The sequence below is a fragment of the Phoxinus phoxinus genome, assembly GCF_949152265.1.
Source record: "Phoxinus phoxinus genome assembly, chromosome: 17".
In the NCBI taxonomy this organism is placed as follows: domain Eukaryota; kingdom Metazoa; phylum Chordata; class Actinopteri; order Cypriniformes; family Leuciscidae; genus Phoxinus; species Phoxinus phoxinus.
In genome coordinates this window covers 2,457,171-2,473,414 of record NC_136892.1, presented here as the reverse complement: position 1 = coordinate 2,473,414, position 16,244 = coordinate 2,457,171, and the positions used below count along the sequence as shown (strand labels likewise).

The window sequence follows — 16,244 nt, the reverse complement described above, 5'->3', positions numbered from 1 at the left end:
GACAAGATCAGCATTTTAACATTATTTTGTGAGTATTTGACTGTTTAAGCGCAATAAGCAGTGGACATTTTTTTTAGTACTGAGAGGCGGCTTTATGTAGGGCTGTCGCGGTGAAGGAATTTCCCTTGCGATAATTTTGAGTGGCTCAATAGCGCCATTTCGTCATTATCGTCATTTATTTTGATTTATTAATATTTATTTGTTGCCATATAAATAAGTGTTACGATGTGGTCAGCATGCACAAATACGAGGACATTTTCAGTAACCAATGTAACCAAAACTAATACCGTTCATTCAACGAACACGTTAAAAAACTCGGAATCATTAAAAGATAGATGTAATGGAACGAGGTGTTAATTATTTTTAACTTTGAGCTCCACTTTTCAAGGCTTAGCTGACCAGCATACGCTGAAGCTGATGCTTCACTAATAGAGACGGCTTTTTTTTCCCTGATTTTTTTCCCGCGGCTTCCTCGCGCTGAGGAATGCTGACCAGCGCTGTCGCCATTCATGGTAAATACCCTTAAACGTTAAAAGAGAGATGCGACTAATATTTCGATTTCCACGGCAACCTTTTCACGAATATGACTTGACCTTTAAAGACGCAGACTCTCAGACTCTCTCATTCTGATTAGGCTTAAGTACAAACCCATGAAGCCTCTGTACAAATGACCATGATAAACAGTCTTGTTATCATTATTAACTTATTTAACATTCAATATACATGCACAAATTCAAAACAATAAGGGTATATAGCCTTATGAAAAAAGAAAGCACGCGAATATCGCGGTTGCTGCGGTTACTTGTTTTCCTCTGCGGTTGGCTTGTCAGTAGAGCGGTACTACAATATTGCGGTTATCGTTATTGCGGACAGCCCTAGCTTTATGTGTCGCGCTTTGGGCTTAAAATCTGTGGGAATGAGTAAAATTATGCGCAATACATTTTTTGACAACACTACACTGCACTTATTATTTCAGATGCCTTTTTAAAAAACTACAATAAAAAAATGCATATATTATATATATAAAATTCAACCTGCCAAACTGGCTAGTAGGAGTAACTGCGTTACACTTCTGAAATACACCTGCGTTCGTCAAGCCCTGATTCTGAGAGAGAAGTAATGAAGTAAAACTGACCCCCATCCTCAGCCTCCAGGATTCCCTGCAGGTATTTAAAGGAGCCAGATTGTTTGGGAGCGGACACCGGTTCCTCGTGGTCCTGAAGCATCCTGTAGACGTCTGACTGTGGGTCGAAACCATTGCGGTTGCCTGATGAATTCACTGGTGGTTCGGGGCTGAAACTGAAAGAAAAACACATCCAGATCTCGTTCGCTTCCAGAAACATCTGCTATTGCCATGTGTTTGCATACTGAACTAAACACTATCTCAGTGCATCAACTTATTTATAAAAGCTCAAGTACATCTCTGAAGGAATGGAAGCCAAAGTAACTGGTTTAAAATTCAAATACAACACGGTTGCAAATATTCAGATACACACATTCACTAACAGTCAAAAGTTAGGACACAGTAAAGCTGAATCTTGTAATAAACGTGCAGTTGTTAATGTTGGAAATAATCACAGTTTAACAGCAATTGTCATGCATGTGTTTTTACTATCTTTAAATTAAATTGTGTAAAATAATAAATATATTTATGTTCACTTAACACACACATATATATATATATACATAAACAAACAGTTGGGAAATAAGTCGCATGTGTATCAGTATATACTGGGATCCGTGCAGTCCGCTCTTTAAGTGACAGAGGCCTAATATTCCTGCTGCCGTCTGTGCCGTTAATATTAAGACAAAGAGGAAATAACTCGCTGCTCTTTAGTAGAAGTAAAGACGGCTCTGTTGTTTATTTTTATAATTTATTTAACAGGAATGCTATATTTGTTCAGCTTTAAGCTGTTCCTAATCACCTTTCAATGGAATAAAAGAATTGAGAGTTGTCAATTCATGATAATTTTTCATCTCTTAATTTATTCATACTTATACCATGGTCTGGGTGAATACTCGATTATGATTGGCTGCAGGGTGTCCGTTAAAAAGTGATAGAGGACACCTAAATAAACTGTCAGGCGTAACCAAGGAAACCAAGTTATTGTTTGTAACTTGTAACTTTAGATTTCGATTGTAAAACTAATTAAAATATAAACTAATGTTTTAAAAATGTGTTATTTGGCAAGTGACCATGGTATAAGCGGGTTAATGCCCTTCGAGGTGTCCATTGTCAGGTTTTAAAAATGTGTTATTTGGCAAGTGACCATGGTATAAGCGGGTTAATGCCCTTCGAGGTGTCCTCCGCTGCGCGTCGGCCGGTTCACACCTCGCCGTCGTCCATTAAAACCTGACAATGGACACCTCGTCGGGCATTAACCCATACTTAAATGCATTGTTAGTGTAGTATGCCTGTTATTTATTTGAGTATCGGTGATCGGTATCGGCCAATACTACAGTGTTTACAGTGATCGTAATCGGCCCCAGATATCTCCATTACTAATAGTAAAGAATGAGTAGACATGTCCAAACAAGTTTGACTGGTTAAATGTGTCAAGATCTTTGAAGGAACTGATTTCCCCCAAGTACACAGCAGATACTTTGATGGATTTCCTTGTTGGAAGTTTCCGTGAGAGTGATCAGTGTTATGACAACTTCTACCTTACGTACATGCAGGAATTCATAAACAGCGGATTTGTCATCTTCAGAGTAAACAGTGAGTTTTACAAGCAACCAAACGTTCTCGATCACCCTTATCTTCATCCAAATACACTAGTGCTTCAGAAAAACTCAAGGATGTTTTGCAAATATCAGTGCGGCAGATGTTCCCTGAAAACTGTTCCCTTCTCCCAGTCCTGAACTCATGAACTCATTTTTACATAACAATATGCCTGAAGAGCTGTGGCATATTTCAGTCTGAAATGTTTATTGTTGTGTGCAAGTGCTCTGAGTGAAGACAGGACCTGCACTGTAGATGTCCAACATGGGAAAGATCCCCGAGATCGCTTCCTTGATAAATCACTGTGTTTCTCACAGCCTTGTGAGGATCGTAAATATGTGTTTCTGGCACCACTGCACGACCGGTGTGGTTTGTGTTGGCTGGAGCTGAGCTGTGTACAGTTAACATGAATTCAGAACTGAACATATTTACCTTGCGTTCCTGGTCTAATTGTTATTCCAAAGAAAAATGCATTGGGCCCTATCATTCACCGGTGTAATGCGGCGCCAGGCCAGTGTGTTTCGCTAGTCTCAGCCCGACGCAGTTATCATTTTTGGCGCGTTGTTATTTTGAGGAACAGAAATAGACTGAGCCATTGACCGACTGAAACCTGGTCTAAAGTCAATGGCGCAGTATTTTTTCTGTCATTTAAAGAGCGCGTAAGTGATGTGAGCCTATAGAGCCTAAGTCCCTCCCCTTCTGGTGGACCACCATGGGACCTTAATTCGGAAAAATATTGTACGGTAGTCAAGGGCGAGAGACAACAAATATTTTGATCCCGTTTGAATTGTGCCCTGAATTACACATATGATGTTTGTCAATTTAAAATACACATTTTAAAGTCAAGAAAGTCGCAGTTTGATGTAAAACTGTTGAGGTATAAGACTGTGAAAATACGTCATTACAAAGACTACAAACCGAAAAGGCGCGCATGTGACGTCATACCTTTTCACTCAATGAATGAAGCTAACTTTACTGAAGCTAACTTTACCGAAGCTGACTTTACTGAAGCTAACTTTACTGAAGCTAGCTTTACCGAAGCTAACTTTACTGAAGCTAATTTTACTGAAGCTAGCTTTACTGAAGCTAACTTTACTGAAGCTAACTTTACTGAAGCTAGCTTTACTGAAGCTGACTTTACTGAAGCTAACTTTACTGAAGCTAGCTTTACCGAAGCTAACTTTACTGAAGCTAACTTTACTGAAGCTAGCTTTACTGAAGCTAACTTTACTGAAGCTGACTTTACTGAAGCTAACTTTACTGAAGCTAACTTTACTGAAGCTAACTTTACCGAAGCTGACTTTACTGAAGCTAACTTTACTGAAGCTAGCTTTACTGAAGCTAACTTTACTGAAGCTAACTTTACCGAAGCTAACTCTACTGAAGCTAACTTTACTGAAGCTAACTCTACCGAAGCTGACTTTACTGAAGCTAACTTTACTGAAGCTAACTTTACTGAAGCTAGCTTTACTGAAGCTAACTTTACTGAAGCTAACTTTACTGAAGCTAACTTTACTGAAGCTAACTTTACTGAAGCTAACTTTACTGAAGCTAACTTTACTGAAGCTAATTTTACTGAAGCTAACTTTACTGAAGCTAACTTTACTGAAGCTAACTTTACTGAAGCTAACGTCTGTCATGTTTAGGGTTGCCACCTTCAGTGTGGCAAAATAAGGGACACCCAATCACCCCCCCCCCCCCAAATGCTCAACTTTGACAAAGTCATTTTTATTGTTATAATTGTGATTTCATAATATGTAGATAATATGAATCCAACTAAAAGCTTTTGAAAATATGTATTTTAGTCAAATAGCAAATGGTGTAGCTCTGCAGCCATCTACTAAAGTGATAATTTCTTTACTTTTAAAACTGCATTTTCCAAAAGATGGGCAAAAATCTTACACTAAACCATGTCAAAGTATCTATATCCATGAACGTTAGAAATGTGGGTCTTTTATAAAGTGAATTTAACTTTTTTTTTTTTTACTGTTTTTGTTTAAAAAATATTTATTTATATAGCCTAAAGTAAAAAAAATACAATAAATCCTCCTAAAACTATCAATCCTAAAAAAAAAACCTATTATGTTTCAAAATGACATTTTGTTGAAACAACACAAGTGTGACTTTTTCCCCCCACACTAACATAAAAAACAGATATTATTCAAATGTATTTAATTTTTTTTGTAGATGTAGAAAGTGTTGTCAACCGTGCAAAGTCTCACATCATTTGGACAAATATAATGTTTTATTTATTTCAGCAAACGTCATTTGGGGTCAGAGACCCGAACAGCGCACGAGGGGTTAAACATGTGCAGGTTTACAGCGCATGTTCACGAGACTCAGTCGCTATAGAAACAAAGACGCTAAAATGCAATCACGCAATGAGCTTCTCTACTAAGAAATTGATTTCTTTATATTTGCTATTAGTATCATCCATACTGCAAAATCCTTATGTTTTTATTCAACTATATGTGGGCCTAATGTAAAATACGGGACAAATCGCGTCCCTTATTGATTTGATACGGGACGCATCATCTTACTTGTAAATACGGGACGATTCCGTATTTTAAGGGACGGGTGGCAACCCTAGTCATGTTTTCTATAGTCTTACGTTATAATCGTAATGTTACGCCGTGATGCCGGAGTGTGTTGTACCAGACTGCACACACACGAGCAACGGTGACGTATAGTGCGAGACGAGAGATGTAGTTCATTGAGCGATTTTCACATAAAACTAAATGTTACTCTTCTGTTTTAAGACAAACTGTGACTTTCTTGACTTTCATAATTATCTTTCAAATTGACAAACATCATATGTGTAATTCAGGGCACAGTTCAGACGGAATAAAAAGATAAGTTGTCTCTCGCCATTGATACATATTTTTTCCGAAATATGGTCCCATGAGCCGGAAGCGGAGGGGCGGGACTTAGGCTCTCTATAGGCGGGTCCAACACGAGTACACTCTGCTTATTACACACACACAGCGACACGTAGCAGCACACAAACATGCCAAATATTACAAATAAAAGATAAAACGTAGATGGTCTTCTTGCACGCTTTAATCTTGATCCGTTCCCTCGCTAGAGAAGCTTTACATTTTTCCGCTTGTAAATTCCTCCATGTAAATAGCGAATCCGCCATGGCGCGAGCACAACTGGCTTTTAAAGGGAATGGGAGAGTCTGTTTGTTTTTTTGCATGTTACGCCCAAAACACACCCATTACTCATTAAGAGAATGGAGACGACCCTTTTAGACCATGTGCCGGGAGCGCCGACCATTTTCCCCATCGTTAAACTAGCAAATGCTGATTCGGACACGTCCTAAGTGCACTTGCGCCAGCGCTTTAGACCATGTGCTTAGATCCTTAAAATAGGGCCCATTATGCTGTTCCTGTGCATGTGTGAAAAACTGTAAAATGTCCCACCTGTGAGGAGAGCCCAGGCTGAGTCCTGCCATCTGCTTGGGAAGAGCACCATTGCCGTTGTTGTGCGAATACAGTCCGGCTGGATTGTTGTAAGTAGGTCTCGAGTTGCCGTTATTGTAGGACACACCGCCTGTGATGGGACTCTTGGGCGAGGGACTCTTCGGAGTGGGACTATAGCCACTGCTGATTGGTCGAAAGGTCTGTAAAAAAAGGGGGAAAAAAAGTAGTTTTTGATTGTAAGCTGGGGATGTAACGAGACCCTCACGTCATGATTCGATACATATCACGATACGATATTATTGCGATACATATGATAAAAGGTTAACATTTTTTTTTACTGTTGATTAAAATGCTAATTTTGGTATTACATTGTGTGTGTAAATGAATAGTCTTGGACTTGGAGCTGAAACCCAAAGCACAGGACAATAGAGACACCAGAATAACAATATCCATGATTCTGAAGATGAACACACAGAATTATTGTAGATGAATATGCTTGATCTCCGTATATTTGACTAGATATATTTAAAATAATGTAGGACACTTTTTACTGGTAACATCAGACATTTGGCATTATCAGGACCCAGAAATATTCCCTCATTGCATTATTATACATTATATTCTACATTACATTAGTTTAATGTCTTGGTTTGGGTGAACTATCCATAATACATATTGTTGCATATTTGTATTGCGATATATTGCTACACCCCTATTGTAATACCATCCAAATCTCTTCACAAAAAAATAATATTTGGAGCAAATTTATCACTCTTTCAAAGTAAGAGCTAATATAATCCGAATTGTGATGACTAATTGGAACAATAAAACAGCCTTTGACAGGTTTACAGATCTGACATGCTCTCAATAAACAGCTTACTCAGAAAATATGTAAATATTTACTGTTGCAGACAAATTCCCATCATACATATTTGCCTCTGGTCAGCTTTTGATTAAGTTAGCAGCCATTTTATGACATCGGCAGTCATTTAATGCAACTTATTGTGTTATCCTTTGCAGATGGAGTGGAGACTTCTTCTTTTGTTGTTGTTTTGTTAAACGGTTTGTCTGAAGTATCACATTTGGGGAGTAATTCTGAGAGAAGAAGAAACTTCATTTAATATTAATGGCTGCCAAATTTAAAACTCTGCATGTCAAAAATGACTGGTAATAAATCTACATTAAGTTCAAACAAAAGTTCATTAAATAATAAATGATGGTGAAAATTCTGAAGTCGAAATTTTGCAAATGTGCGGTTCAATTTATTATTATACAAAAAAACTGTTTACAAAAAAAGGAAAACTGTGTGCACAAATGTTTTATAATAAGCAATGCCAGGCAAATGTCAACAACTTTTCCATTTAAATATTAAGACACTATTTTGGGAGCGATGTAGTTTTGATATCATAGTCAAAATTTGCAATGATTAAGTCTCTTCTGCTCACCGAGTCGGCATTTATCCAATCAAAAATACAGTAAAAACTGTAATATTGTGAAATATTATTACAATTTAAAATAACTTTTCTATTTGAATATATTTTAAAATGTAATTTATTTCATCATCATTACTCCAGTCTTCAGTGTCACATGATCCTTCAGAAATCATTGTAATATGACGATTTGCTGTTTAAGAAACATTTATGATTATAATCAATGTTGAAAGCAGTTTTGTAGAAACCGATACACTACAATTCAAAAGTGTGAGGTAAGAAAGATTTTATAACAAAAAAAGAAGAAGAAATTCATTATTTAATTGAACAAGGACACACGCTGAACTGTGATTGGCATCTTCATGGGACAGAAGATTGGGAAACGCATTGGGTATCAAAAGATGAATCAAGAAAATGAGTCTGGAATCAACTCTCGGGAGTCGATATCAAAATGTGTGGCAAAATAACTGCATATTGGTTTGGACCGACCCGAGGGACAATAAATAATGTCAGCATTTTCATAGATAGTGGAGAAATATGTTCACATGAGTCAAACTGTGCCATGTAAGCAGTGCTCTTTCCTTCAGTCCCACAGCAGGAGGATTCATCTGTGAATCATGAAGGATCTGTTGTTTTCTGCTGTTTTTAGCCTTATGACTATGAAAAATATCTCATATCAATCTTTATTACAGTTTAAAATGTCAGTATGGGCAGCAAGACAAGAGTTTTATTGCATTTCTCATGTTTGAGCTGACAGAAGCGAGCTGTTCTCTCATTAAAAAAAAAAATGTGCGAGATAATGGGTTTAATAGGTTCATATCATTTATCATTTTTGTTCTCTTGAGTTCTACTCATAATGTTAAAAACAGAAATCTTTGCACCAGTATCTTTCTAAATGCCCTCATTGAAAATTTTATTGTATAGAACATGAACTGTAGTTCCTTTAATATATACAGGGGAAAACTGTAACTTTATACATACTATATATACGTAGGGGAAAATCTATCCTTACATTTCATACAATTCTGCAGTAAAACACAGTTAAATGTACCATTTTTAGTAATAAAAAAGAACAAATCATCTTATAATTTGCAGTGAAAAGCTGACGGTTGATGGTTTGATCGTTTTTAATTTTAATAAATCTGTTTCTTATAGCTTTTTTTATCAGTAATGCACATTATGTACATCATATGTTGTTAAATTGTGTTTATTGCATTATTGTATAGTCATGCGTGTTACCATGATGGTGTTTTGTGTTATATATCTTATATATGATTTACCTCCGCTTTGATTCAACCACTGGCTGATTACTGAAACTAATAGAGACATTATATCTGGTTATCTAAAGCATATAATAATGATAATATTTAGAAATAACGTCTGTTCTGACCTTTGCTGGAAAGGAAATGTAGATGCATGCTCCTTTAGTTCACATGTCTGCCACAAATGGGTGTAACTGCAATAAAAATGGCAGATTTACTAGTCTACACATCTGGTGTATAGCTTATAAAAGTGCCAGTTTTGTAGTCTAACATTGAAAACCATTAATTTGTAAAACCTCTCTACCTTTAAACATACATTTTCACTATATAAGCTTAGATTTTTGTTATTTAATAAATCTGGATAAGGCTCATGTCTCATTAAATTGATTTATTTCACCTATTCTGCCGTACAGTGGATCTAGAGGATCACTGAAATAGCAGCAGTGTTTGAAACAGACTCTCCTTTTACACGCTACGTTTATCATACTTCTCATATCAGGGGGAATATTACAAGACACCCTTATCAGGCGACCATCCAACACAGTTTTAAAACAGTTTGGTTCTTAAGAAGTTCTGAATGGGTCAGAAGGCTCACGAAACCTAAGAATTACAAATGAGAGATGAATATAAAAAAAAATAATTATGTATTGTGTAGCCTACTTTGCTATTAAGCACATTTTAGCTGATTTTTTATTCATATAATTCACTTATTGCAAATTATTGTAATGCAAAAAAGATAAATTGTTGAAATTGTAACGTATTTATTAGGAATGCATAATATTTCTGCAACCATATCGGTATCAGCTGATATATGATGATTTTTAATGTTATCGGCCAAATAAGAAGATTTTCCCGATATATTAAAGCCGATAAATAATGTATTATTTCCTCCAGCTGAGACACTGATGCGCACTGTTCAACATGATGGTTTTGAATTGCTTGAAATATGATTGTAATCACTTCAAAAAGGAATATACAGTGTAACGTGCAGCGCAAGTCCGTCATATCGGCTACATAACACTATAATGAGAATTGATTTGATTTGAGACATTGATTTTAATGGTGAGACCTTTGTTTTTGTAATCAGGCTCTTAAAAGATGTATCAAAATTTGGATTTAGGATTTATCAGCCAATATATCGGTTATCGACTTTCAAATATAAAGAATTATCGGTTATCGGCCAAAGTTTTCATATTGGTGCATCCCTATTATACATCATGGTAGTGTTTGTTATTAGAAATGCCTGGTCACTCGATCATCCAAAGATCTGACCCCTAACTTTTATTAATATGATTTTATGTCAATGATTTAGGTAAAAAATCAGGTCTGATGGGGTTCAACACAAACCACAACCAATGAGAACAGTTGCATTCCAGAAGTAAATGTTGCTGGGTAAAGCTAGTTTCCCATAATCGCCAGTGAGGGCCCAAAAGAAACACAGAAAGACCAGGGAGATATTTATGAGGAGTGTTTGTGTCTGCTCATAAATCCTGACCATCATCAGGTTTCACTGACCAGTTTTACAGTGATATCCCAGCATGCCCTTTGGTTCTGGGTGACTGCCCACAGAGCCAGAACATTCAGAAACCAACCAAACAAGGCGATTTGCTACTGCTAGCAATGAACTAAATCAAAACTGACCTCAAACCTACTTTTATTAATTAAGGCTTGCTTTGGGAAAAATGACCCGTGATTTATGAAGGTTGATATCGACCTGAACACCGCAAGGGAAGTTAAAGGGAGGACCTAATGGAAACCATATGGCCACTGTTGACAGACTAAACCAACCCACTCCCAGCACCAGCCCCGTAACATCACCGTTCCCTCTCCGAACACGTAATATAGAGATATTCATTCAAAAATTACACAATTTAGGATTTATTCATACAAGACTTAAAAATGCACCAAACAATGTGAGATTTTTGAGATATTTGGTAACATAAAACACAACAAAATATAGCTTCTTAGATTCAGGAAGTTTTCAGTACTGACGAGATGCATACAGTCCTGGTAAAACGATTTGGAATAAATACATTTTTGAAAGAAGTCTTGTATGTTCACTAAGCCTGAATTATTATAACAATTTAAAAGAACTTAAAAAAAATAACAGTTTCCATAACAATATTAAATATTACGTTTTCAACATTGATAATAATAAGAACCATTATTGATAATTGAGCACCAGTGATAATTAATAATAGTTAGGGATGCACCGATAGTAATATTTTGGGCCGATACGATAACCGATAATTCTTTATATTTGAAAGCCGATAACCGATATATTGGCCATGTCCCACGCACACAATTATAATGTTCTCATGATAATTTTATGTAGCCGATATAATTTTCGAAGTGATTCCAATCATATTTCAAGCAATTCAAAACCATCATGTTGAACAGTGCCATCTGAAGTGTCTCAGCTGTGGGAAATAATCCATTATTTATCGGATCTAATATATCGATAACATTAAAAATGAACCTATATCAACCGATACCGATATGGTGGCCGATATATTGTGCATCCCTAATAATAATTGAGCATTTGAGCAAGTCATCATATTAGAATGATTTCTGAAGGATCATGTGACACTGAAGACTGGAGTAATGATGATGCTGATAACTGGTAACCAAAATAAATAAATACATAAACTATGGCTATAAAAGAGGGCCTTAAAAGCCTGGTGGAACATATGTGACCAACTTTAAGGAATGGGCAATTTTGTTCCATTCATAAAATAAATACATATTTCATGTCTCATATTACAACTGGTGACAAGACTTCCGAGCAATGAAACAATACCTCAGTTATGCTCCGACATACACAGTCTGGGTTAAAATACAGCCTCTGAAAAATTCTTTGGCTCGACCACATGCTTGGCTGTGTCTCCTTCCATTGGAAATGACGTGACTTGTTCTATCGCTATTCTTACAGATTTTCAACATTCATACTTTCCAGTGGCCATGGCAAAAGCCACAATGACTTACATCTCAGCATGAGGCACACATCTGCTCTGGAAATCACTGAAACACTTTATAGACGTTATGACATACAGTCACCAAATGTGAATGTGACTTTACTGAAGATTTGTGCAATGCCCAACCGACTCCAGTGTCAGGGCCAAGAACGATTTCAAACCATCTGTCTCATTTGCCACAAAATGGCTGACATAGGCTATTTGTCATTACATGAGTGAATACAAAGAAAACATTAGCATCATGTTGAAAATGTATTTTAGGATGGAAGAATTCAAAGGCAATATTGTGGACTATTACATTTAATTTCTATAGAGCACCAGCCAAAAAGTCATCTTTCTGATGTGAAAATATCATCCCTTCACTGTCTATGTAATAACCTGTTATAATGTGATATTACCTTATTTAAAAATGAATGGTTAAAATAAGTATTTACTCTTTTGAAATAATATTTAGGGAGTGACATTATCCATTTTTGACAGTTCAGCAGAAGTTGGTCTTTATTAGTTCCCTTTTGAGGCAACTCTATGCTGCAATGTGGTGTTAACACTATGGAAATGCTTCTAGAGGAACCAGTGTCTGAAGCATGTGTGCAAACACACCAATTATATTATATTATATATATATATATATATATATAAAATGTACACTGGCATATAAAAGAGCACCTATGTTAAACTTCATCAGCTTCTTTGACTTCAAGAAGTACTGTATGTGTAAACTTGTGAGTCTAACTGACGATATTGACATATCTAAAGGGTCAAATAAACATGTCCATCCCTTCATTTCAAAAGTAACACTAAAATTAGTTAATGCATTAAAGTGCCGTGGTGAAAATCATGCTTTTAAATGTTGTTTATGTGTAAAATTACAAACTACCTTGTAACCAATCAGATCAATGTGTGATCATCAACGAGTGGATCTCTGAGCTGAGTGAGTGGAGGCGGGGCTCATTTGCATATTCATAGAACCGCGCATTCTAAATGAGGCAAGGGTGTCGAGTTACTTTCAAGCTATTTTAGGCCATGAAGAAACTTTCTTTTTCCTGAAGAAACAAAAATAAATATTTATTTTTAATAAAAAAAACATTTAAATAATAAATATGTCATTTTGGTGATTAAAGATGAGTTTTAAGGGATACAATTATTGACTACAGGGAGACTTTAACTAAAATTAAAAAACAAGAAATTCATCGTTTCAGTATTTATTCATCTTTGTTATAGTTCGTTCGATCAGAAGGCAAAAAATAAATATATTTGACTTCCACTTGGCTTCAATTTGGCTTTTGTAATGGAATTTTTTGCTTTACATTTAAAGACAATTAGGCATTGTGTAGTTGTTTACATTTCTATGAAGCAAACGGTTGTTGCTAGGCAACGAAACAGATCACAACATGCTCACAGCATTTTGTGAATTTCTCTGGATAAGTTTCTGCTTAATTAAAATGTAAATGAAGCTGTCTGTAATAGTATCTTATGGGAAAATCAAATATGAAGGTTATACCTGTGACTCAGACTCCAGTATTCCGGTGTATGGACTTGTCTTGGTTTCTTCTATTCCAGTTGGAGACCAAACCTTTCCAGATCTAAAGAACAAACCAAAGGTTAGGGGAATGAAGGCAAATATCGACATACATAAGTGAAAACAGCCTGCCTCTCTTTATCTATAACTGATAACAATATTGATTGACATCAATTATCAATTCACACTCCTTGTGTTTGGCATTTGGTGCTGCTATCCAAGTCCTGTCACTTTACAATATTCAATTAGAAGTGCGTCCAAGCATGCATTTCATCCCACTCAGATGACTTGCTTTAGTTGTTCTGATGTGAAATCTATACTTCTCCAGTCAAAATGTCTTCAACAACTGGATAACCAAGTCCAGATGTTCTTTAATACAGTTTAACCGAAAGCGAAATCCATTTTGCCCAAGTAATGGCCTGGTTTCACAGACAGGGCTTAGATTAAGCCAGGATTAGGCCTTAGTTAAATTAGGACATTTAAGTGGCTTTTATAAACATGCTTTAGAAAAAACATTACTGCTGTGCAGCTTGAGGCAAAACACTGGCACGGACATATTTTAAGATATATCAGTGCAAGTTGCTTTCAGTTAAAACAGCTCAAATATGCATTTTAGTCTGGGGTTATGTTAAGAATATGTCTTTTATAGAATAAATGTACACACAAATGACAAAAAAATCGACATAAGCCAACAGGAGAGATGTCCTGAGGTAGGTGGATCTCACAAAATATTTCCAGATATGTCCATGTCATGATATTTTACCTGAAAAAATATAAAAAAATACAAAGTCATGGTAGTATGGGTTGTATTGCTTTCATTTGTTCTGATTCTAATGTAATGTACATATATATTTGTTCATTAGAATCAGTACAAATGAAAGCAATGCAGTGTTATAAAACTAGAATGAGATTTTTATTCATAGTAAAGAGAATATGAGGGTTACAGTAAATGTGCTTGCTTTGCTTGTCATTAAAGAAGAAGAAAACAACAACAACAACATCATAATGGTCAAGTTAAATTGTAAAACTAAAGATATTGAGCATCTTTTGACCAAATGGAAGAACAAAGACATTGGTTTTCCTTTGCCCCCACTCCACGTACACCTACATGCACACAGCAATGCACAGATCTGAGCAACAAAGAAAGCTCTGTGGGCCTCCCATCGTGGAAACTTCATCACTGGAGCATGAATGCACCCCTTCTGAGTTGGCTTGGATGTGGCAAAGTGAGGCAATGACTTCTAAATGAATGTCAGAGTGACTTAGGAGCATCTGGATGTGACTGATTAAAGACTGTTTTCCATATACCCACTCGAATGCAGAGACCCTCTCAGCAGACCGGAGGCGTGTGAATGGTTGTAGTGGGGACGTATAGTAGTTGTTGCATGTAGGGCTGTGTGTAGTACAGAAGTGTGTGGGAACTGGGCAGGATAGCTATTTGTCACATTTGTGCGGGAGTAGTTTAAATTTGTGTTATCTGAGCTACCGTTTGCACACCAATCTTCAGCAATATTTCATTTAATTTCAATATGGATGGTATCCAAAAAAAAAAAAAAAAAAAAAAAAATCAATTCATTCATTAACCATTTTAATATTAGTGTCAGATAAGAGTAAGATACTTAGATTTCTTTGCTAATTCATGCGTGTTTATTATAAAGAGCCGCTGCTATAAACTCGGATAGTTTACTTAAAGGATTAGTTCACTTTTAAAATGAAAATTCTGTCATCATATACTCACCCTCAAGTTGTTTCAAACCTGTATGAATTTCTTTCCTCTGCTGAACACAAATGAAGATATTTAGAAGAATGTCAGTAGCCAGACAGTTTTTGGTTCCCATTGACTTCCATAGTAGGAAAAAAATATACTATGGAAGTCAATGGGAACCAAAAACTGTCTGGTTACCGACATTCTTCTAAATATCTTCATTTGTGTTCAGCAGAGGAAAGAAATTCATACAGGTTTGAAACAACTTGAGGGTGAGTATATGATGACAGAATTTTCATTTTAAAAATGAACTAATCCTTTAAATAATGTTTTTATGATAAATTACAATTATCTCAAAAAATTATAAATTAAAAGACCTTCTGTAACACCCACATCTAGAAAGCACTGCCATGTCAGTCCCGTCCGAATAGATACATGAAGTCACAGATATCCAGTGATAAGAATTGTAACTCCAAACATTGTTTAGAAAACTAGTCCCCATACAAATATGGCTTAAGATTAGTTTTTAACATGCTTGCATGGCACAGATACTTTACTTGTGATGAGTACCTTTAGGTTTGTGTCCATCAATTTCCAAATAAAAAGAAGAAATAATAAAATAAGATGTAAAATATTTTTTTTATTGTAAAAAAGTATTAATTTCACTGGGGAGGGAAAAGCTAATAATTTTTTTATTTTATTTTTTCTAGAAAAAATATCAATATTATTCTACCATTACTGTGCTATGGAATTACTTTCCGTGATTTGGTCATACCAGCCAGTGTTTAAAGTCAGCGAAGACAAATGTGTCACAGTAAGTTTAAGGCCTTCTACTTTTGGAGAAATTACAAAAGTCACATAAGAAGACACAGACAAATAAATAGTCATACTCGTACTCAACAACGTGAAGTATTGTGTGTTAGGAATGAGAGGAAAATGAGCGAGGCAGATGTAGTGGGCAGTGGTGACGCACAATAAACCGGTTTGTTTCCACTCTTTCTCCATTATAATCCGTCAAGCAATTTTGAAGTCAGAATGTGGCACATAATTATGCATTGTGAGCCTGTTCAAAATCTGTCTTTTATCAGTACAACTATGAGACACAAACACTTAAATGACCTCCTCATGGGGACACATGGGATTCTTTCTGGGAGTATTTCTACTTTTTATGTATGAATTAAGTGTGGTTATACCACCACACACGTA

At 35.9% G+C, this 16,244-nt stretch overlaps 1 protein-coding gene across 1 annotated transcript in view; it reads right to left on the bottom strand.

Annotated features, from left to right (window-relative positions):
- pdlim4 (PDZ and LIM domain 4) overlaps positions 1–16,244 on the bottom strand; it is a 53,739-nt gene that overhangs the window by 13,309 nt on the left and 24,186 nt on the right. Inside the window, exons 3-5 of the mRNA XM_079585046.1 lie at positions 13,316–13,397; positions 6,148–6,347; positions 1,136–1,299 (exon numbers count right to left, since the gene is read on the bottom strand). Of these exons, the coding sequence (XP_079441172.1) occupies positions 1,136–1,299; positions 6,148–6,347; positions 13,316–13,397 (446 nt within the window). The remainder of the gene's footprint in view (positions 1–1,135; positions 1,300–6,147; positions 6,348–13,315; positions 13,398–16,244) is intronic.